General features: G+C 42.3%; 1 protein-coding gene across 2 annotated transcripts in view; it reads left to right on the forward strand.

The window, feature by feature from the left end:
* RunxA (Runt related A) overlaps nt 1–24,258 on the forward strand; it is a 37,073-nt gene that overhangs the window by 6,080 nt on the left and 6,735 nt on the right. For both annotated transcript variants that reach the window (XM_070211214.1, XM_002055178.4), the window contains exons 2-3: nt 15,181–16,050; nt 23,170–23,283. In XM_070211214.1, the coding sequence (XP_070067315.1) occupies nt 15,504–16,050; nt 23,170–23,283 (661 nt within the window). In that variant the 5' untranslated portion in view covers nt 15,181–15,503. The remainder of the gene's footprint in view (nt 1–15,180; nt 16,051–23,169; nt 23,284–24,258) is intronic.

Genomic DNA, 24,258 nt, shown 5'->3' on the forward strand with positions numbered 1-24,258 from the left:
AGGCGACAAAATGTTAACAAGCTGTTTAAAAATTGGCAAACTGGCCAACAAAAATCACACAACGCACATCAATGTGGCCGTCAAAATAGGCCCAATGGATCATATTCGACATGTGAATACGCTCACAAAGGTAGGTTAAACCTTAAGACCTTTACCAACTGAGAATATGTAGGAAATTGCGCGGGCTGCTCAATTACCAAATGTCTAGCATAATAAAGTATGATATTAACATTTGACTGTGTCAAGAGTAGTTGTAGAATAATGTGTTAGGCTGTTTGCAGCTTGGGGATTGAATATTATTATGCTCGGGCGGGGGCTTACCATAACAATTCGAGCTGATTATTATCACTGCTTTTGTTAATTTAAAGTCAACGAACTGGATTAAAGAAAGAAATTATAAATGCACTCCAATTATTGTCAAATATAATACGTTGAGAATAAAATTGCGGTTCAGGCTGATACGGGGTTAATTGTAGAAATAATGGTTTTTTTTTCGTAATATAGCCCCGTTTCTCTCCATATTTCTGGTTGTTAAAATTCAACATGAATCAAATATTGATGAAATTCATATAGCTGATAAACACGATCAATATACGCAGCTAGTTACCCTGTGAGTGTAGTGTAAAAAGAGGCAACTGGCAATACTTGACCAGTGTCATAAATTTACATGCCAAACAAAGAGGCCGACAAAAAAAAAACGGAACAAATGAAAAAAGAATCCAAAAACAAGCAGAAAAACCAGCCGCGAGTGGCGATGTTGTTCTTGCTGTTGTTGTCAGCGTTGGAAGGCAGCGCCGTTCGTGGCCTCAATGTTGGCCTCAAAATGCAAAACCTTAAAAAGGAACAAGAAGGCTCAAGCCCAGCCACCCCAGCCTGGGGCACGGCGAATGCGAATGCGAATCAGCCGGGGACATGGGCCTTCTTGTAAGCGAGCATTGTCAACAAGTTTGACTGCAATGAACACGTTGAAAGTTGCAAACAGGGAGATGTGGGCAGGGAATATGGACGCGGCGGTGGCGGCAAAGGACGTGTTGCCTGAGTCCGGGTCTACGCGTCCTGCACGAGCTTGCATTTTTTATGGATTGCACTGCGTTTTCCTTCGTCTATTTTTTATTAATACCGTTTCCTGTTTCGCTGTGTTTTCTTTCGTTTCGTTTTTTTTTATTGATTTTTTTGTGTTCATTTTGCTGCGCTTTTCGCACATTACGCATACGCGGCGTGTGCATCGGAAACCATGCGACTGACCAAACGCGTCCTTGTTGCCCCCGGTTGCCTCATATGCCTCCTGGCTTGTTTGTGAAGCTCTGCGTTTGTACAGCTGTCAGCCCCTCGTTTGCTCTCACACCTTCAACCCGGCTGTTGTCCGGTTGTTGCTGTTGCTGTTGTTGTTGCTGATGCTGATGCTGATGAGGCAGGCCAAACGTAACAACAGCAACAGGAACCGGGAACAGGCGCAGCAACAACAACGCCTGCTTCGTTTATTGTTATAGCAATGCTGGACACGCGTGTTGCCAGAGTGTTTATTATGCCACAACCCGTGGATTGCGGGCCGGACGGATGGACGGCTGGACTGTGCATTGTCCGTTGTTGCCGAAGACTGCAATGCAATTTTTTGTGTAATCCTTTTTTTTGTGTTATTTTGAGCTCTGCCGCTGACGATGGCCGCCGCCAAACAACTCACCTGACCAAGGTTCTTCCCAGCACCCTTACCGCTGGCTGTCAATGTAGCCGCCCTCTTTAATTGGGCTCGCGTGCTTAATCTGATACCCTGTAACACAGAATAGGAACGTATGCTATTGCATTTCAAAGGAATGCAGTTTTAAGCTTAAATCTTTGAAGAGTATTTGATACCCGCTACAAAGAATCACAAATGCCTTTCGTTTTCGTATTAGACTTGGTTTCCTTTGGAGCTGACTGCTACAGGGTATCTGTTGGCTGTGCACACTCCACGTGTGCATTCGCAGTTGCCTTTTGTTTGCCCTTTTGTTGGTGGCAACCACATATTTGGTTGCTGATTTTTGGTTTCGTAATTTTTTATGCCCGCAACTTTGTCCCTGTTGTTGCATTTGATTGGCGTTGTTTTCGTTTTTATGTGTGTGTGTGCGCGTGTGTTTGTGTGTATGGGTGTGTGTTTGCAGGTTTTCCCCCATTATAATTTTTTCTCGCTGTCTCTACAAATTATAAACGTGTTCAGCATACAACACTTTTGTACATGCCGTTGTTCTTTTTATTTTATTTTTTGCTACTTACAGGGAAATGGCTGTGTAAATTGGCAATTTGTATGCTGCATTTTTATTGAACAGCGAACAAAATAATTTCCAAAACTTTGGACTAGTGGAATGGCCATGAAAAGTAGCACAAGTATTAATTGCTTAATGTTGCCAATTCTTTTTTTGATAAACAAACAAACAAAACAAACATTGAAAGCTTAAGCTCGTTGCGATTTGTAATGCATAGAAAATGTATTACAATTTGTTATTGCTAGCAACTATTATATTTGTTGTTGGCGCTTTTGGCTGTCTTGAGGTCAACTTAAAGTGGAAATACAATTGCTTTCGAGCCTTCTGCCAATAAAGATGTGCACTTTTTACAAGTCCGTGCAGCTTAACGTACAGCTCTTGCCCCTACCCATGTTTATTTTTAAAACTTACTTTCAGAAATAAGTATACAATACAATTCAGAATGCAGTCTACAATAGGCTCAATAAGATTGACGGCAAACTCAATTGAAGCAGAGTTTTACTTGTTGCCGTTGTTATGTCTATATTATATAATAAATAAATATGTTGGGAGTGTTAAAAGATATATCTAGCCATTCGGTGTGGCCCGTTTTCATTGCCATTTCCATTGACGGATATTCCCTTCTCGAATTTTTGCAAAAATTTGTGCACAATATTTATGCTGCCACATTGTCAAAAATTGCAGTATCCCGAATATAATTGCTTGATAGAATGCCCATATTTCCGATCCATCTCCTTCTAAATAAACTGATCTTTTAGATTAAAAACAACTGTTGAACGCTTCCTTTTAGAGTTCAAAGTCAAAATGAAATAAACTAAAAATATTAAACTGTTAGAAAAGGCCAGAACTGATGTTCAGTCAGCATATTAAAGAAGACACAACTTTTGGTTGCAGCATCACATACAAAAAAAAAAAAGGAAGAAATAATTGTATTTCCATGATTTGGTCCTGAGGTGCAGGATAAAATTGAATATGCGTGAGTGTGTGCGAGTGTGCATATGTGAATTGTGTGCCAAAAATCGACAAAATATTTACAACGAGAGTAGAACAACAAGAGCAACAACAAAATCAAAGCCAAAGGCTTTTTAGGTCTACCAATATTATTCCACACAACTTCAAACCCACAAAACGTTGGTTAGTTTTTGGTAATAACTTCAAATCTGCACTTGCCACTTTGTTGCTGCCACAGCAACAGCAACAGCAACAACAACAAGGCAAGCCCAAAAACCGAAATGCAGTTGGCAAAAAGTGCATGCACACACGCACGCACACTCGCACACACGCACACACTCAGGCACCCATTTGTATAGGCTTAAAATAGAAACAGCATCGAATTTGCGTGTCGACATTTTGTTTTTTTTTTTGCCATGTGTGTGTGGGAGTGTGTGTGTAGATATGTAAAAATAATTTAACTAAAAATTGCACACAAAAATGTTGGCACCGGTTTGGCTCGGCCAGAGCACTGCACCGCACAATTCATACCCCTCCCCACCTCGACCATCATGACTAGGTTTATTTTATTTTGCGTGCGTGTGTGTCTGTTGATTTTTTAGGCAGTCTGCTGGGCTCCTCTCTGGGGCAACAACACATACCGCAAAATGCTGTGGGCGGCATTTGTGGCACAGTTGGTGCCACACGAGGGGTGGGCGGCTAATATTCGGAATGGGGTGGCAACTGCGTGATTTGCAAAAACGAAACGAAATGCAGCACAAAACATACGCAAAATAATAAAATCAGTGCCGCAAAAATATAAAACCAGGCAAAAGCAGCAGCAACAACAAAACCCTGCTCAAATAAAACAACAACAAAAATAAATAAATAAAAAAAAAAATAAACAGAACCCAGCACCAAACTGACCACACGCACACACGCACACACCCCCATGCACACATACACTGCTTGGAGCTGGGTGAATGCAAAGCTGCACTGGGCTTGCCAGCGACGGGGGCGGAGTCCAATGGACGCCAACAATTGAGTCGAGTGCAAAATGGCAAATTGAGAGCCAGATCCAAAACGGCTCCAACTTGCTTGCAACCCTTGGCTGGAGTGAAATGTGTGTGCTCCGTGTGTACGCGATTGTGGGGATGATGGGGGCCACCGGGGCTGGGGTTGGCCGGGAATGCTTAATTTGCTAATTGAGAGACGTTGAGTCGAGTGGGGTCGCCGTCGCCGTTGAGTGAGTGACTCAGTGAGTTGAGTGAGTTTTCAGCAAATTAAAAACCAGGCAACTCACATCATGCAGATCACACACAAAACCACGCACACACGCGCGCGCACAAGAGCATAAAAAACATGAATGCGCCGTTAAAACTCAGCATCAAAGGCGGCAACGACTCAAACGGTCTATACGATTGCCCAGAGACAAATGTAAACGATGCTTTATGGCACACACTCAGGCGCACACACACATGTTGAGTGTGGCATGTGTGTAATTTATACCGAGATCCAATGAAATTTTGGTTATCTAGACGCCGCAAACCTGGCGCTGTTGTTCCACACACACGCAACTCGAGAAGGTGCGCGAGGCAAGACACGGCAGCGAGTCAATTGGAAACGGCAACAGTAACAGCACACACACATACACACGCACACGCACACGCACACACATGTGGCCGGACAGTCACAACACACAGGCACACGCACACACACGCACGCACAAACGGTAACTCAGTTTTAGACACGCGCGACGCGTTTGCAGTTGTGGTGGCGCCCAAACAACGCCAAAGCCCCAAAATATAATCAAAGAAAATAAGAAAGAAATTAAGTAATAATAATAATGATAAAACAAATTACATTTGTGCATAAAAAGTGATTGCAGCATAAATTGAGCAGAGTTTAAAAAAAAGTGTAAATATATAAAAGTGATTAACTAAACTGAAAAAAACAAGATGTTTGTGTAAACACGATCTACTTAATACATAAAAATCAAACATAGTGAGCAAAATTTCGTAAGAGTGTTGCATTTTCTGATCATCATCTGAATGAGGTGTTTAATATATGTGCATCTGATCATGTGAAGTTATTTAACTATTTTATTGAATATTAAATTGTACAATAATCATAAAGTGAGCCGAAGACTTAAGCCCGGAATTCTATTATATAATACAATTCCATGCCGAGGCATATCAGAGCACCTAGCGCAAACGGAGTCACGTTTAAAGTTGAAATACCAAAGCCGGAATAAACATAAACACATAAAATCTAGCTGGTATTAGTCGGCGTTGCCCGGGCCAAGTTCAATTAATGTATGGCATGTCCAATTAAACGTATTATTAAATCGTAAATATAATTTGTGTCGTTCTTTCTTGAAACACGATTTTCACTTGGTGGAGTGGAATATCCGCTTGAAGTTGCTTTCATATTTATATTTGAAAATATGCGAAGTTTGAAACGCTCCCTAATTGAATATATACAATGAAAATTTGCCTAAGGTCTATCGGTAGTTTTATGTACATTTTTTAAATTGAATAAAGATTCGTATTTAGTACAAAAATCAGCCTCCCAGCTCTTAGGGTTGGTCTATGTGTTGATCATCAATCAGTCAGTCAGTCAGCAAGTCAATTAGTCGGTAAGTCAGTTAATCAGTCAGTTAGTTAGACAGGACATACTGTTTTATATAAAGAGATATATATTGTTATGGAAAAAAAGAAAACAACATCTTTACAGACAATCACAATAATTTGATCCTCTGTGCCGCCTCAAGGAGTATATTTTTGTAGTATTCAATTTGTTGTTTTTATGCATTTCTGTTGTTGTTTGCTGTTGTTGTTATTGATATTGAATGAAATTTAATTGCCATAAACAAACGCGGCTACCAGCTTACGTGAATGCGCATGAATCATGTGCATCTCTCATATTTTTGCCTTGCTGCCTCAGTTGTGTATTTATAAAGACATAAAAACCGAAAGGCGCAAGATAAACGCCATAAAATCAAAATATGATGCATTTCAAAGGCGGCCGCGTGCTGCGTCGCAGCGCTTGCCATGTTGAAAACCGGGTGGTCCAGCGGCTCGGTATGCCGCTCCATCAGCCAAGGCTGGAGTCCACCGTTTAACCGCCAAACGGTTGGCAGATGGCAGCATAAAGACGGGGGGGTTTTCTTCTTTTTTTTTATATAATTTTTTATGGTTAAAGTTGTGCGCGGCAGTTTGTGGAGCATAGTGTGTGACTCCGTTTGACAATACGTCATGAAAAGTGCAGGGCGCACTCGGCCCTTCAACCACAAAAACAATGTGCAGCCCCAGCCTCAAATTCTGATTGGAGCCCCAACCCCAATGCCAATCTCCATGATGGTGGTCTGTGGCAATGTGTGCAGCCAGGTGGGTGGGTTGGTGGCCACGAGAAATTGGTGCCTGGCAAATGCTTAACATTGCAGGTGGACGCCCAACTGCGGATGCAGAGGTCGAGCAATCAACAGCAATTTGGCAAATCCCAGACGCTGCCCATACCAACACAGGCTATGTCTATGGCACTGGATTGCTGGGGACATCCGTGTCAAAACAATGTACGCACTAGAAGTCATTTAATTTGTTAAACTCGGTGATTTGGACAAACTCAACAAGCTTTCGTGTGTGTGCGTGTGTGTGCGTATAAGTGTGTGTGCTTGTGTGCATGTTGGCATTTAAGTTGGGGAGAGACCTCAAGCCAGCCAAGGTATCAAGCAAGGCAGTAAAAGGCTGGAGTGTTGCATCCGACAATGGTGACAACATGCATATGACAATATTCACACTAGGTAACATGTTTATGTTTCGATACGGCTATAGAAAAATGGCTGAAGTCGTTCTGGTGAGGGTATAGTTGTTGTCGATTAGCTGAAAGTCCACTTACAAGAGATCAAGTATCAAACCCATGAACTTAAAGGAGCAAACAAGATATTATATCTATAATTAACGACAATGAAATACATAAAGAGAGCGTCTTATTGGCATACCAGAGTCATATAGATAGATAATGTGACAGATATATAATGATAAAAAAAATATATATAAAATGACTGAAGCGATTATACTTGACTGCATATCGTTTGCCAGGCCAGAGGTTGAAAACCCAGATGTCCAGTGTTATCCAAAGGCGCCAGCAATCCGTACGGAACAGACACACATCACAAAAAGGGGCTGGCATATGAGGTGGGCGTGGATGTAGGCAACAAGGGTTGCAGGCGTCTCGCAGCCCATTGCTATTGCTATCATTGGTGATGCTGTTGCAATTCAAGCTGCATTCATTGCATCATTTATGTATTTAAGACCCAGGGGCATATCGTAGGAGGGAGGAGCTGCCGGATGAGGGGTCGTGCCAGGCGCCGGATATGCAAATTATGTTATGTGTCAAGTAACCGGAAAATTCATTTTAATTGCCGTAGAAATGCAATATTGCATTCACTCACACACACAGACGCACTCACACACACACGGAGACAGAGTAGAAAGAGGTGTGGGCGTGGCATTGCGCATTTGACAACAGCAGAGGGGCGGCGGCAGTTGCTTGAGGTGCTAATAAACTGTTAATGGGCGTGACTGGGCCCCAACCCGTAACCTTGGGTTTGGCATTGGCTTTGCCCAAATCGCTTAAAATGCATTAGAAAAATGAACAGTGTTTGGGGTTACTTTGTGGGCGGGCATTCTGTATTAGGTGCTAGTGGGCATGGCTGGCTGTGGGTCCAGCCACATGCATGTTCACCGCAAACGAGCCACTCAACGAGTATTTCAAAATAACAGACAGCCGCAGGCTGGCTGACCATCAAAACCAAATGAAACCAAACCAAACCAAAGCCGACTTCATCAACAGTAAAAACAAATACAACAGCAACAACAACATCAGCAACAACAGCACTGAAAACAACAAAATCATCAACAAGTTTAGCTGCAAACTGCAATTGCAGCAGCAGCAGCAGCAGCAGCAGGAACACCAACAGCAGCAGCAGCAGCTGCTCAAAATGCAATTTTTCACTTTACGCAGAGGCCTGTGCAAAATCCAATCAAGCCTCAAAAATGTTAAACGCCTCCACCGGCCTCTGCTGGCTGCAAATGCGACTCCCATAGCTGTTTTGCCCTGCTGAAGGTAGGCGGCTTAAAAGCAAAAGCCAAAGCAAGCTGCGGGCAGGCGCAAACAAACAAGAAGGACTCCAACTGTAACTCGAAACTCAAATCTCGAACTCGAACACGCACTCGGAGAAACAACGACAGCAATCTGCACTTGTTACGCCATTTAAAGCTTAAAAATAACAGTCACAGCTGTCCAATGCCACAATTGAAACAACGCACACATAACACCCTTCTTTAGGTTATCAGAATCGTGTATAATCGAGAGTGAATCTTGACTATTAAGTTGTCCAAGATATTAAGTTGGATAGATCAAAAAACGGTTCTGATATGGCAGAGGGTGCACAGTTCTAAGCTACACATAAAACTAAATCTTCAAGTATTTCCCATTGTATATATTGTACTAGAACAGATTACCCGGCATCGCTCGGGTCCACTATCGTGGTTACTTTAGTCAGATTCAAGCCGCTTAAAATCTCATCATACTTAATTACTGCTTTAAATTAAATTTCTAATATTTAATCTTTACGAGGGTTCGCAACCTATTTGAGGTTGCATTTCAAATTAAAATCCACTCATTATCCTGAAATGAATAATGAGAAACAAACTCCTAAGCTAAAAAGAACTGAATCATATTCTTGAACTTAAAGAAAAGTATATTTTGTTTTTAGTTTAAGAAATGTGCGAAACTATATAGTTTCCAACGATGAGAAATTAATATCCAGCAACAAGCATTATTTTTTCCAAATTTGAAACAAATTAAGGATTTGTGTTTTTAGATAACCTTAAGCTTGCATTATATTAAGTTTAAATGTTTGTTTTTCAACTTGTTTTTTAATATACTATGAGAAACGTTTAAAAAAGGCAATCTCTTTATACACATGCTTCATCACAGCGTCATTAGGCCTAATTTTGGTTAGGGGAGGAAGTCGACAACTCAGCCAGCCAGTCAGGTCAGCAGTCAGCAGTCCGCAGTCCGCAGGCAGCAGTCAGGAGTCGGCAGTCGGCAGTCAGCAGTCAGGGGTGACACCGCTGGACACCTCGGCCAGATAATTCAATGGACACAAAATGTCGTCACATTGTCGTCTCGAAGCCAACACCAGCTCCCAGCTGCAGCTCCAGGCTGGATGTGGCTGCACTTCGTTGTAGCGTCGTGTGATGGCATCTCGTTTGGCATCGTTTTGTTTCTTCGTCGTTTATCAAATGGCCAACGGGGCCGCCGTTGGGCGACGCGTCGGCTAAGTGACAAGCAAAACCGCGAATTGACCAGAGAAAGTCCAACTCCAGTTGCGGCAGTTGCTTTTCGGTGTCCTACACGCGTCCACACACACACACACACACATACACACACACATAGCACACCAAGGACAGCAAGGACACACACTGGACACGGGCGAAGGACGAAGGATTGCATGCACACGCAGCTAGCCAGAACGTCTGCCACTGCACGCCGTTAATGGAGGAGGCACTGCACTGGACGAGCCAAAGTACCCGTACCCGCAACGGAGCGGGATAAGGGACCCAGGCGAAGGACGAGGATGTGGATGCGAACGAGAAGCAAAAGATGCGTGCATCGCTTTCAGCTTTCAGTTTTACGTTGCGTGTGCCCTTACCCTTGCTCTTGCCCCTGGGGACTGGTGGCTGGTGTCTGGTGGTTCGACTGGTTGTTGGCGCCTGGTGCCAGCGAGCATTGTTTTGGCCCAAAGTTGACCAAAAACTTGGGATTGTTGGATGCTCGTTTTTGGTTTTCTGGCCAGCCAGCCGGCCAGCAAAAAGGGAGTGAAGCCGGAAGGATTGCATTGCAATGCATCGCACTGCATCGTCCTCAAATGCAGCAAGTCCTTTTTTGCTGCATTTTGGCCGACTACGGTAACCGGCAGCCGGTCGTAGAGCAGCGGCATGAGCATGGCGTGACTCAGAGGCGTCTGTATCAATTTATGGTTGAATTTGGTCTCTTCTCTTTGGCTGTTGATTTCTGCTTAGTCCTGGCGTGTGCGTGCCTACGAGTGCGTGTGTGAGCGCGTGTGTGTGTGAGTGCGTGTGCGTACGTGCTTGGCTGTGCGTTGGATTGTATGTGTTGAAGTCTAGGAAATGTTCTCGGCATGCCGGAAATAAGTTTGCTGCCCGCAAAGTTAGTTGATTTAGGCATTAAAGCGAAGCCATTGGTCCAGCCTCTGACCAGCCTCGTCCTTCGTCCTGCAAAGCTCACAAGGCACTTGAGCGTTTATAAACAATGTATGGCTTAATTTGCTGTTAGTTAGTAGCAAATGTTGTTAATTTAGAGGCCGAGACCAGAGCCAGACAATATTAACAGATGCTCCTACATGGCTGCTTCAGATAATAAATTAAAGGATATTGGACGCTGCTTCCAAAAAGTAGCCCCTAAACAATAAATGAGAATTTGATCTCGACCCAAAAGCTTGCACAAACCAATATGGTCAAATAACTCCAATAATGCTTTTGACTTTAGTTATTTACTTTTTGTTGCTGAGCCAACCTCAAGAGTTCTTTATTATGAATCAGGCTATTTATGTAGAAAAATGTGATTCGAGCTTTGGTTCGATTGCTTTTTGTGAAACAGGTTTGGCTAAGAGTACAAAAGAAATTGAAAATTCCGGCTTGGAGCACTGAGATCAACGAAGCAAAAATCTTCAGGGCCTTCTTGGCTTAACGCCGCAGCTCTGTCTTAGAGTGTAGTTCTATGTATAGATTATCACATAACCTACCTTGCCGATATAATGAAGGAGAAATACTATCTAGGGCAGAGGATCTGTCTAGCAAGGCATCAAGGCCATGCTAGCTAAGTGTCACTTGCCCATCGGCTCATTGTAAAGAAATAGGCGCGAAAATCATTAAAGATCAGAAGCATTTAGTCAATCAGGGCTAGAATTATTGGTGACCTTTTAGTTGGCTAAAAAGATAGTAGCTGATCAAATTATTCGGTAATGCAGCTAATCAGAAAAATACAGAGATATATATATTTTAAAAAATGTATTTATTTCGATTAAGATCTTCTCGTGCCCTAGAAATTTCGTAACAAAAGAGTGAATAAAACTTTCCAAATTGAAGTATTTACTTATGCTTATGAATTACGGAAATAAGAACAAATCGAATTTCAACTAATACTTTGTGTTCGAATAACATTATTTTTACCTGTGCCATATTCAAATCAGATATATCCCAATCAAATCATATGAAATCGAATCGAGGTTAAGTTGAAATACTGTTGTTATCACCGCATATACTCTACGTTTAACTAAGTTTTTAAAATACAAATATGTTAAATTTTTGGTAATTGTTTGAAGTTAATTTAAATTCAAGACGTTCTTCATTTTGGAAATGTTTCAACACAATATGTTAAAGTTCAAACAGCAAAAAACCGGCTAGTATTCAAAAACACCAACACACATACTTTGTCTCTCGCTGTCTCTTATCCACACACACATAGCTAAGCACACACGCATAAATGGAATACCACAGACGGGGAATAAAAACCCAAAGTCCAATTAAAATTTAACTACATCAAAGTAGCAGCAGCAGCCGCATCAGTAGCTGTTTTAGATGAGACATCCCCGACACCTACACACACACATATGCACACATCCACACGCATGTGTATATACAATATATGTATATATATGGCTATAATATTAAACAAGTTTTGTATTTTGGGTTCGGGTGCGGATTGTGTTCGTGTGCTCTGTGGGAGCACAACAGCTGGACACGGACATGGACATTCCAACTATGAACAAAAAAAACGAAGCACGCTCACACCAACACACACACACACACAATGACCATACAACTCACACACACACACACACTAACACTAGCGCACACCTACACTCTCAGAGTATCCATGGCATGTCGAAATTGCGCAGCTTTACGGCAAATGCCGCAAATTGAAACAATTTACATGTTGTACATGTGTGTGGGGCCATCAAAGGGTTAAGCTTGCGTGTAAACCGTCTGTACATGAACGTGTGTGTGCGTGCTTGTGTGTGTGCTTGTATGTGTGCCTGTGTGTGTGTTTGCCCGCTATTGATACCAATGCACGATTGAGCATCGCCGCCGTGGCCTCTCTAACAAAACCATGAATTTTGATTTAGCCTCAAGCCTGAAGGTTGCCTCTGACCAGAAAAACCCGGCCAAAAAAATTGACAGTCGCGCACAAAAACAAAAAAGGACAATATCAACAACAATACCAACAACAACGAGGTGACAAGCCGCGCGTGACTCGTTGCCCAGCTTTCCAAAACTTGCAGTTACCCAACGTTAATGGCGACGGCAAGCTGGGATTATGGCGCGCTTCTCCAGCGGAGTTTCAGCTGCTCCACACATTACATTTTTTTTCTTTTCTTTTGAGTTGGCCACAATTTAATAAAGTGCGGCTTGACCAACTGTTGTGATACGCTTCACAATGGACACTAGCTATATGGGCCACAACATCGAAGCAGGCGAACGATAAAATATCATCCATATGGCTGTTTTCTTGACATACCTAGCTACTCTCTTAACATTTTCAATTTCCCAAACAGTATGCACCATTTTGCACTTTCTTCAGCTCTGAAGTGAGCCTTGAAGTAAAGTGAGCTCCTACTTGACATCATTTTGCACCTATAATATATTATTCCATCTTTTTCTTTTCTTGACAAACTATTGATATTAATATTATTCGAAGCTGAAATACGTCTCTCTCTGCGATTTTAATCTCTCTGCCTTTTCAATACGACAGCATATTTGAGTAGCACCTCTCTCTGCGATTCACACAGTCCTGATAAGGTAGGGCCACGCATTAATAGATGAAGTGTTAGATGGAAATAAAGAATAAAGGAAATACCTGGACAGTTTTACCTGTTATATTGGGCAGGTCATTAAGCACCCCACAAGAGCAGACGCAACTGCCCGACTGTCACTGCTGTCTCATTCCGCGTCTTGCTCCGTAATAACCTTTATAAAGTAAATTTACAATAAAAGGCAAATGGTGAATGAGGAATGGCGAGTGGCGGTTGGCAAATGGTAAATGGAGAGAATGGAGAATGGAGCATGGAAAATGTCGGATAGCGAAATGGCTGCGACACGCAGCCAGCAGCCTCCATTGTCCATTTTCTGCCTGCTTGGCTGTTTTTTGCTGCCATTTCTCTTACTGCTTTTTGGTGCTTTGCTGCCCACGCGCCGACACGTTTGGCTTCCGTTGGATTTTCGCCGCGATTTCCTTTTGCGCTGTTGACGTCGCGCCATGACCATACCCATGCCCAGTCCCAATCCCAATTGCCAGCTGTCGTTTTTTGTGCTCGTTGGCCAAAAGTCAACCCATGAGCTGTGGCATTTTTAAGTAATTTTTATCGCCGAACTGAGGTCTGGAGAAATTGGGGGGAAAATCGGACCAACTGGACAGTTGGACAATTGGACAGTTGGGCAGTTGGGCGGCTGGACAACTGTTTGTGGCGTCGTTGGGGGCGTGGCTCGCGCAAAAGAAATCTGCAGTTAGGAATTTTAAAGTTGTTACACGACCAGCAACAATGAAAACTCCGCCTACAAGGTCAGCGGATGCGGTCAGTACACTTCCTACTATCCGCCCAGACTGCTCCAGTGCGTGCCCGTTTGAGCTGGAGACGGGGTGTAGCACACAGTTCAAAAACTGGCAGTGACTAATGATGATGGTGATGTTGGGCTGACGCTTGGACAACGGGCGAGCAGAGTCGAGTGTCGACAAGTGACAAAATATGCAAGTATCAAACCACAAATTCTCACCCGTGAGTCCACAATCATTTTGACACTGGTTACTGCGAGGCGCAGTGCATGTGAATGCGGATGCGTATACGGATGAGGACTAGATTTGCGTTTGGATAGTTGAATGCCACAGCTAGCCACATGTCCTGTGCCAGTTCCTGTTGCCGTTCCTGTCTGATATCCCCGTTGCAACGTCCTTTGTCGCGTTGCAGGAAATTGAAAAGTGCAACGCAAATTGCGTTCCGCTGAAGGTTGCACGCTCAACGTTCAACGTTCCACATTCAACGTTCAGCATTGACCATGGCGCATCCTCATGGTCGCCACTGCCCTCGCGTCGAGTGGTTGACAATTGATTTGTGTTTATGTGTGCTGTCCGGTCTGCTCACTTGGATGCCGCACAGCCAGAGCACGGATTCGCCCGGACCAAGCATCATGGCCCTAGTCATGGCCATGCAAAATGCCGGTTGACTGTGATTTAAAGACATTAACATGATGGGTCTGCAAATTTCGTGGACGGCACAAACTGAAATTTAAGTCAATTTAAGCCCACTCCATCCCCAGCTCTAAGATACGCTGTTATAGATGGGCCAAATTTGCGCACTTTTTGGAATTTTACAAACTTAAATGATGGAATCTTAATTATCATATCCTAATTGCGTGGGTTTTAATGGGCTGATAACTATATTTTTATAATGATTTATGGATATATTTGTTGCTGAAAGCTGCTGGTGATAATTTGGTTATCTTTCCCTCTATTCTTTCCATATGTGTCCCTCTTTAAGAGAGAAATTCATTAGCCTTAACTTTGCTTTAACATTTCTTCAAGACAAAGGAAATCATAATGTCTGCTCTGAATCAGGACTAAGTTAAGAGTTGTAGAAAAAGCTAATTATATGCGATAACCATGTTCGATTGTTATTGATATTTCTCGTTGTTCGAGAATTTTTGAGATGATCTGCTTATTTCGCAAGCGGTACACAAAAAGGCATTGTATAATATTGTGCTGAAAGAAAATTTTGTGGGAGGGTGAGGCGCTACTAGATATTATTCCACAAGCAATTTTAAGTTTAAGTACATTTTAAAAAAATTAATATTTTTTAAATATTTTGTTTTGTAATACCAAAAGTCTAATCTATGGAATTTTCTTCGATTTTTTTTGTCCTTTCCAGCTGTTAAGGCAGCGAGTGAATTTCGTTAATCCAACCAACGTTTGGGCAAATCAGACAAAATTGTTCGCCTAAAAAAAGTGCAAGCTCACGCTCAAGGACATCTGGAGCAGTTTGAGCAGGAGCCGCCGCACTATACGCACCAACACTTGCACCACTCGCAACATCACTCGCAGCAGCAACAGCACCACTCGCAGCAGCAACAACAACAGCAGCAACACCACCAGCACCCCTACAACAGCCACTACAGCACACAGCAGCATCACAGCAACATCCACTACAACAACAATACCAACAACACCAACAACAGCAACCACGGCCACAAAATGCATTTGACAACCACGAGCGGCAATTCGACGGCATCGAATGCCAATAGCAACAACAACAACAACAGCAACAACAATAACAACAACACAGCTAACAACAATAACTCCAGCAGCAGCAACAACAACAACACAAGCAACACAAATGGCTCCAACAACAACAACAGCTCAAGCAGCAACAACAATACCGAACAGAATACGCCCCCAACACCCGCCCAGCTACTAAATGAGGCATACACCAAAATGACCTCGGACATATTGGCTGAACGCACCTTGGGCGATTTCCTCACCGAGCATCCCGGCGAGCTAATAAGAACAAGCAGCCCGCTTTTTGTCTGCACCGTCCTGCCACCGCACTGGCGCTCTAATAAGACGCTGCCGGTGGCCTTCAAGGTCGTCTCTCTGGGCGACATCATGGACGGTACCATGGTCACGGTTCGCGCTGGCAACGATGAGAACTACTGCGCCGAGCTGCGCAACTGCACAGCCGTCATGAAAAACCAGGTGGCCAAGTTCAACGATCTGCGATTTGTCGGACGCAGTGGCAGGGGTAAGTTTCATGCCATATCCATATATATCCAGTTATAAAAATAAATAAAGAACCGGCAACACTCAAGGACAGCCTTTTTCACATATCCTGCAGCTAATCATGCACGACAGTCAACAAGACAAGTCAAGGAAAGCCAATGAATATTCAGTTTTTGCAATAAAGTTTTGCCATATGGTTGTGAGCTTAACAGCTGCGAGCTTAGCATTCAGATTTATTTTTAACTCAAGGAGCGCAAGGAGTTGCTTTAAGCCGTGATTCCTTTTTTAGTTCTGGATGCAAAAGCAATATTTCCATATGTCTCACTCATGCTTTAAAGAACTTAACTTTGGGAAAATGTATCTGATGGTAACCTATTTTTTTGTATTTGAATAATATTATATAATAATCTGATCTATACGAAACTGAGTACAATATTTTTCTGGAAATCTATCTATAAACAGCTTGCTCGTGTCAGAACAATTTGATGCTCATTTCTCTCGCACTTTTTGGTATATTTTCAAGTCGCTTTAGTCATTTCGTGACCGAAAACTATTTTAAGTGCTTCTTTATAAGTGTAATACAAATATAATATATATAGATGTATCCATGTATTTATAGAAGTCAGTAGCCGCTGGTTGTTTGTGGCTGAAATGCACTCGAAACAATTTGTTCAATTATCGCCCCCCGTTCACGCCGCTGTCCGCTGAGTGGCAAAAGTTTTGAGTGTGCTCTCCATCTCTTGTCCAAGTATTATTCAGCCACTTTTTGCACTCTGGCATCGTTTTATCTTTGCCTTTTTTTTCCCCGGCTTTTTTTCCACGCAGCCATCCTTTTGTATCCTTTTGTAACCGCTTGTAAAACGCTGCACAAAATTGTCAGCAGTTCATTAGCAGACGAGTTCCGAAGACTTGACATCAGTTCCGGGTGCCCAGACCCAGTCCCCCATCCACGAGACAGTACCTTAAAGTGTTTAATAGACTGCCAGGCGAAATTGACTGTGAACTGTGCGCGGGTTATGTCAGATTGAAGTTAAAATTTACTTTTTACACGGCAAGATAATCAGCATGGGAAATTTAGTATATACCTTTTAAAGAAGACAATACTGGTTCTTGCCTGAGTCAAAACAATAATGCAGGTAGTACCGAAAGTTAGCGCCAACTTTAGGCAAATACATCTTATATTTTCACGGGGGTTTTCTCCTTAAACCTCGTGCGCGGTGTGCCGTTACTGGGCGCATCCCGTTCCGATAATATCAATGCAAAACAATACCAATAAAATGACTGAAGTTGCCCGTTAATAAGATATTAAAATTACTGCTGGATTTGAGCTGTCGACCCAGCCCAGTCTTTACAGTTTGGGCTGTAAATGGATCACCAATCAATCATTCGGTCAGTCAGGACAAACACTTTAATGTGTTTGTATAGAGTAAACTTTATAAATTCAGGCATAACGGAAATGGTGACTTGTGTTATTCAAACGAACCAAAACGGAATCAGCTAAACTCTGTTTCCATACAGACATAGGCAGACACTGCGGAGCTTGAAGAGATACAGAGAGAGGGAGAGAGAGAGAGAGAGAGAGGCTTACGCATCCGCTGCGGTAAAACCGCAAAAACCAAAGCTCTAACTGCGGCATTTGTGACAGGGCGAGTGACGTCCAGCGGGGACCTGCACCAAAGTCTGCCGAATGTGCTGCAGGATTCATGCATTGTCATTCAATGGGCATGCCAATAGACGCGTCCGTCTTCTCATTTCTCACATCCGCATATGGATTCGCATTGAGGCGTTTAATTGTAAATTTCCATTCATTTAGGCCGTCTGGCAGCCCGGGAGACGCAGACCAACGTCAACGTCCTGGCTAACAAGCCGCTGCAGACCGTGTTGTGGATGCTCACGCAGACGGCTTGCTCCGTGGCTAACATGAACTAGCTTTACGCATTCACGTCCTCGTTGTGACAGGACAAAATGTGGGGAAAGTTATGTGTTTCATTTGATTTGCATGCCCATTGTTATATTGAATTCCTTTTGTTATAAATTGGCGACTGTTTCTTTTTCGCTTGATTAATTCGCTGCTGACGCTCAGCATTTCTGTGACAACCACAACGCAGCACTCACACTTAAGGGCATAATCGATATTCTAAGATTCAGTTGGTTACTTTGGCTATTAATTGCAACGGTTGTGGTTTGGTGTTTTGTTTCTGGTTCCGATTCGGCTCGGCTAGGCTCGGCTCGGCTCGGCTCGGCTAAGCTGCGTATGATTGATTTGTGTGTTTGCATTCCGCTAACCGTTGGCTGCCTGGCATGGCGGCCGCCATTTTGTTTTAGCTTCTGCTGCTGTCGCCTGCTAATTACGATAGCAAAATAGGAAATGCACATCCACCAACTCACCCCCTTTCCCCTACTACATCTGCTGGTGTTTTCTCCTACCCGTTGGGCGTATCGTGTGCGCGCGTCATGCAATTTAATTACCCGGGCATCGATTTATTTGGCCCCTGCGCTCTGCACTAGGCTACACTTTTAATTAGCAAAGTGCCATGCACATGCACGCAATAACACACAAAAACGCATACATACATACACACACACACACACACATATACATGCACACGCACACACACTAGCGCACAGAGCATGCGGGGCAGAGCTAAAGGTTGCGCAGGGGCTGTCGGTGCCAGTTGGCGATTGTTACGAGAGTTTGCCGCCAAAAGCAAGTTTCGCGTCGATAACTTCTCCATCGCATCATATCACAAAGTGCCGCAACGCATCGCACCACACCACACTACGCGCACCACACCACTCCGAACCACATGAACATTATCGATAAAGATAGCATGTTAAGCTTAGGGTTCGCAGCGTTGAGGTTTTTATTTACACAACTCTCCCAAGCCATTTAAGACAGCCGCAAAATGAACTGCACAAGCCCCCTTTCATCCAACCCAGCCAAGGCAAACAATCGAAAGTGAAAGGCGGCGTTGCCCCAAAAAATTGTATAAAAAGACAAACGACAAAAAGGGCGCACGTTCCGAGTGTTTGGCTGTGGCTCAGAGTTTGGGGCCGAGACCCAGGCCGTGTCTGGAGTAAACCAAGACAAATGCCTGGCAAAAGTCAAGACCCCAAGCTGTTAAAAGAAGGCGGCGTTAAAAAGGCAAGTTTGTGTCTTGAAAAGAAAAACAAAAAATAATACAATATACAAATAAAAAAACTTCTACGAACTGACACCTTGACTGCGCCAAGGCTTGGGTTTCAGGCTCTGTGTGAAGAGGCACCACGCCCCATCCGTATATTTTTGAATGCGTGCGCCCAATTTGTTTTTGGCTTTTGGGTCCTTATTGTTGTTGTGTTTTCATGCTGAAAATGTTGTGGGTAAATGTGCGGCATTTGAGTTTTGGCTTTGGAGTTTGAAAGAAAGCAACAGGCAGGCATTAAATTGTGTCACAGTCAAAACGAACTCGCTTTTAGAGATCGCTCTGATATCTCTTGCAATTTTGTACTCACCTGCAAATTCACATGTACGCTTATTCCATTGCCATATATCATTAGGCGGGAGGCGAACTTTTATATGAAGACATTACTGAAAGAACAGAAAAACAGAAAAAATTATTATTACCTTAATAATCCAGTTTGCTTGAATTAGTGAGAATCAGGTGGTAGTGCAATTTTTATAGATTTATGGTATGTTCAAATAAATACAAATAACAACATGCATATATACTATTGTAATAGTTCTTACTTTTATTTTTAATTTAATGAGTCATAGCTATATTAATAATACATACCAATTATTTCAATGGACACATTTATATTTGATGCCGCCTCCTCCGTTAAATTCATAGCCACCGTCGACTCCGCCATAGTTGAATCCGTCTTCTCAATGACTGACGTCATTCTCCAATATTAAATTCGCCGCCTCCTCCATGGCTGAAGCTGCCGTGGAGATTTTTCCACGCAAAAGGTCATAGTAAGCCGATCTATTTAAAAAGTTATGTTAACTAAACCCTATTTTTATAATAACAATAACAAAAAAACTATAAGGTAATTTCTTCGGATTTAGTGAACCTTTGCCTCGTAAGTCGTTATAAGGGAGGAGCACAGCTTACACTTTGGCACCTCTGAACAAGCCAAATTAAGTTTATTTCCTTTGCTGTTATCGATAGTTTCGCAGCAAAATAGAAACATATTTTACAATTTTACTATTTCGGATGTACGTCTAATTATTTTAATGCATAGAATGACATTCAGATAACTCTTACTTGAGTATTTAAATGTTCCATTCACGAGTAAAGATTATTTGTTCAGCCACCTCTCCCTCGAAGAGTAGGCATTTTGTGTGCGGCATTAAAATCAAAGCTGTTGACAAATAACTGAAATCCTTGTTGCAAATCCTTGGCAATTTACAGAACAAGCGTCATAAATCAATTGGGTAAAGAAAGGCATACAAAGCACACACGTGTCGTGCCAGTAAGTGGGGATCTCTCAGCGTGGCGGGTGTGGGCAGCAAAGACAAAGTGAAGTGGGCTCACACACAAATACACACTCATGTCCTTGCCTGTCAGTCAATGCGTGTGGCTGTGTCACAAATCACAAGAAGGCACACACGGCCACGCACACAGACACTCACTCACTCAGAGGCAACTTGGGCACATCATCGTTTGCGTGGCTTAAAATTACAATTTACAGATTATTTGCAATTAAATTTTTGGCTCATCTCCAAAAGTTTCAATATTTTTGTTTAAATATTTGCCTCGTTTGTCATATTTTGCCTGTCTTGGCAAACTCACGAACACGTGCACGCACACACACACACTCTGCATGGGTACATATATTGGTTTATCATTTTTATTTTTTATCAGCCATTTGAAATTTCTGTTTACTTTGCGTTTACCTGTGTGCACTAAGACCTTAAAAGCTTTCTGAGCCTTCTAATCCAGCCAGTAAGTCGGCTAACACAAAAACGCATTTGTGGCTTATTTGGTTTCCCTTCGAATTTTCCTCACGATTTTTTTTCTTTATTGTTTTTCGTTTTTCTTCTTGAAACTTGTTGATTTATGGGGCTTACAGCATTAAAAAAAATGTTTTGTGCACCGATTAGGCATTGTTAGGAGTCAACAGCTTTGGGAAATGTATCAGAGTAGACCCAATCAAATTGAATCTATAAATAAAAGACTTCTACTCGAATTTATGTCTACGCGGGGAAAAACTTAAAGTATTAGCTGAAATCGACAAATCTGTAGGGTGTTTAAAAAAACAAATATTAACATATATTTTAACATGACTACACAACAAATAAGCGTGCATCATTTATAACATTTTTTTAACTAAAATTTTATGAAAAGAATCGTAATTTGAAATAACATTGAATAAAATTAATTAATGTTTTAAAATATGGGCAATATTGAATTTGATATATGGCAATCTCATAAATGCTGCAAAAACAGCTATATGACTGCATAAAATCTTTGTCTAAAATCTCTTGACAAAAGTCTCGGTTATTTCAAGAATATTTTAGTTCTCTGACTGTCACAGCTCAATCGATAAACCACTTTCAAGACTTTTGTTTTACCGAAATTTTATTTGTTTCAAATGCTTAAATCGCTGTAAAAACCCCAAATGACCCCACTCCGAATTAGATTAAAAAAGAATTTGCCGAAAAGTAGCACGACAATGAACAAAACTTGACAACAAGAAAGACAAAGTGTCATAGGACAACGTGCAAAAGCATTTTGCAGCGGCAGGACAGTCGGAAAACGGGGCAAAGGGGCAGCGGGCGTAGCCACTAGAAATGACTGCAGACAGACTCTAGATGAAGTTCATTTTTTATGGCAAGCATCGAGTCATCAGCACTGTTCTCGAAACTGGGTAGCAAGATGACAACCAGGCAGCGTAAGAAAGAAGAGTGCGACCCCAAGGCGGAGATTAAGACCAAAATTAAGGCGGCATTGTTAGCAGTGGGCGCAGTGGAGTGTGGCAGCAACATGTGTAAGCCTCAGACGCTTTGGGTCTCGGGGTCTTCGTGTGTGTGTGTGTGTGTGTGTGTGTGTGTGTGCGGTGTATTGTGGTGCGTGCCGAAATGATTTACGCTTTGTTTGTCAACTTAAAAAGCAAACGGCGGCAACAGGCAAAACCCTTGAAGACATTGCACATACGCCGCGTTGTCATTGGCAGACAAAACAAAAAAGGCAGCTCGGCTGCGATTCAAGTGCTAGGTGGGGTGCGGTAATGAAGAAGGAGGATGGGGTTGGAGTTAAGGGAGACAGTTTTCGCAGTTGTTAGTCGAGAACAGGAGTTGGCTGAAATGCTTTTAATTGAATCCCAGCATCGTCGTGGGCCTGGCAACACTTGACAATAGCAAAAAGAAGTCAGCCAAGTGGTTGGGGCAGTCCTTCTCCAAGTCAGGCTGGCTAGGTAGGGAGGTAGGCGTAACAAGTTAATTAAAAGAAAACTGTGTGGCACAAATGAAATAAATCTTAGCTTTCAACCGCCAGTGAAGCGATGTGTGTGTGTGTGTGTGTGTGTCATGTGTTGCAGACAATGAGTCTGAATTGTAATTAATTCTAAGAAGGGAAGTGTGAGTGGGTGTTTACCAAACGTGATCTATTATTAATAAATTAAATTTTAAATGATATGATAATAAGTATAAAGAGGTATATAATAAAAATAAAATAAGCTCAAAAGCAATTAGCATGCAATACAAATGGAAAAAATTTAATCGAGTAACTGACTAACTAAACAATTCTGATAAATTCAATATTCGAAAAAAGAGTCGAAAAATTACAACCAAAAAATATAAATAGAGTGAATATTGTATTGCAACTAACTTGGCTGGCACGAGAGTGCCTCTAAAAATGGCTGACTTGTGCCTGTTAACAGTTAATTTCCGGTCTCCCCGAAGCCCACCAAATCCTACTGTTAGTCCCATTTAATCTGATGCTATGCTCATTAGCCTTAAAGGACAACCAGCCTGTTTATATTATTGTGCCATAGTAAACAAATCGCTTTGATTTTTACGATGTGACAATCGACCGATGTTTTGAGGCCGTAAATGTGGGTACATGCGTGTGTAGAATACATTCGAAGATACTGCTAGTCATAAATTTGTTAAATTGAATTTCGTTTTCTTTTTGTGTGTTTGGCCTCGTTCCAGGAAAGAGCTTCACATTAACCATCACAGTGTCAACGAATCCACCACATATAGCAACATATAACAAGGCGATCAAAGTAACCGTCGATGGGCCACGCGAGCCGCGCTCCAAAACCAGTAAGTATAAATAGTACCCAATGGGCCAATGGGCCGTGTCCGATAGGCCGTACCCTGTGGCCAGGAGCATACTTATTGCACTCACTACACAAGCGACAAGCTGCAGAGCAAATTAATTTATTTTAGCGATAAATGATACTTTATTAAAGCACTAAGCACAGATATACACACAAGAGCACACCTTTCACCTCTTTTGTTCATTCTTATTCCCTGGACTCATTGAAATTTGGTAAAGAAAAGGGTATACTAGTTCCGGGAATGTGCATGTAACTGGACACGATTTGAATTTTGATGTATATATACTTATATATCTTTTATGGATATGAGTATATCGATTAAATAAGGAAACTTTCCATATAGATCTCGGGGAATATAAGGGCTAGCGATTTCAAATTTGGGATGTGGGTTCTTAAGTAGTTGTGGAATACAGTCCCACATTTTTCATAAGATTGAAAGTTAACGAAAAACACAGACGGTGTATAGGAAAAAGTACGCATTCTTGTAATGGCAGCTCGGCGCTGCGTATAGGATATCTTCTAGCCGGGCACTCTCGGCTAGCGCGCTATAAATTGTGAAGTCTGTTGTCCTTCTACAGTGTTCAATATGCATTGTCGACTCAACGTTTAGCATCAGCAAATGCATATTTATAAGCATGCAAATATTTTACTTTGCATATGTTAAGGCCGACCAGCTCAGACTCGGATCCAGACTAACAACAAAAGTTGCAGAAGTTGTAGTTGTTGCTCTTATTGTCATTGTTGCCAGTGTAATCTGTTGAGTCCGAGAACAACAATTCAATCCATGGCATGATTTATTTCCTTAGCAGCCAGACTGCAGCACTCTGGCCTCTGGCTCCGAAAAAACAGAGAGCACAGGGCTCTGCGGCATAAGCACGCACACAATCGCACGCTACACACACACACACACGAACACACACACACACACACACACACACACACACACACACACACGTTC

This window comes from Drosophila virilis, chromosome X (genome assembly GCF_030788295.1).
Source record: "Drosophila virilis strain 15010-1051.87 chromosome X, Dvir_AGI_RSII-ME, whole genome shotgun sequence".
Taxonomy (NCBI): domain Eukaryota; kingdom Metazoa; phylum Arthropoda; class Insecta; order Diptera; family Drosophilidae; genus Drosophila; species Drosophila virilis.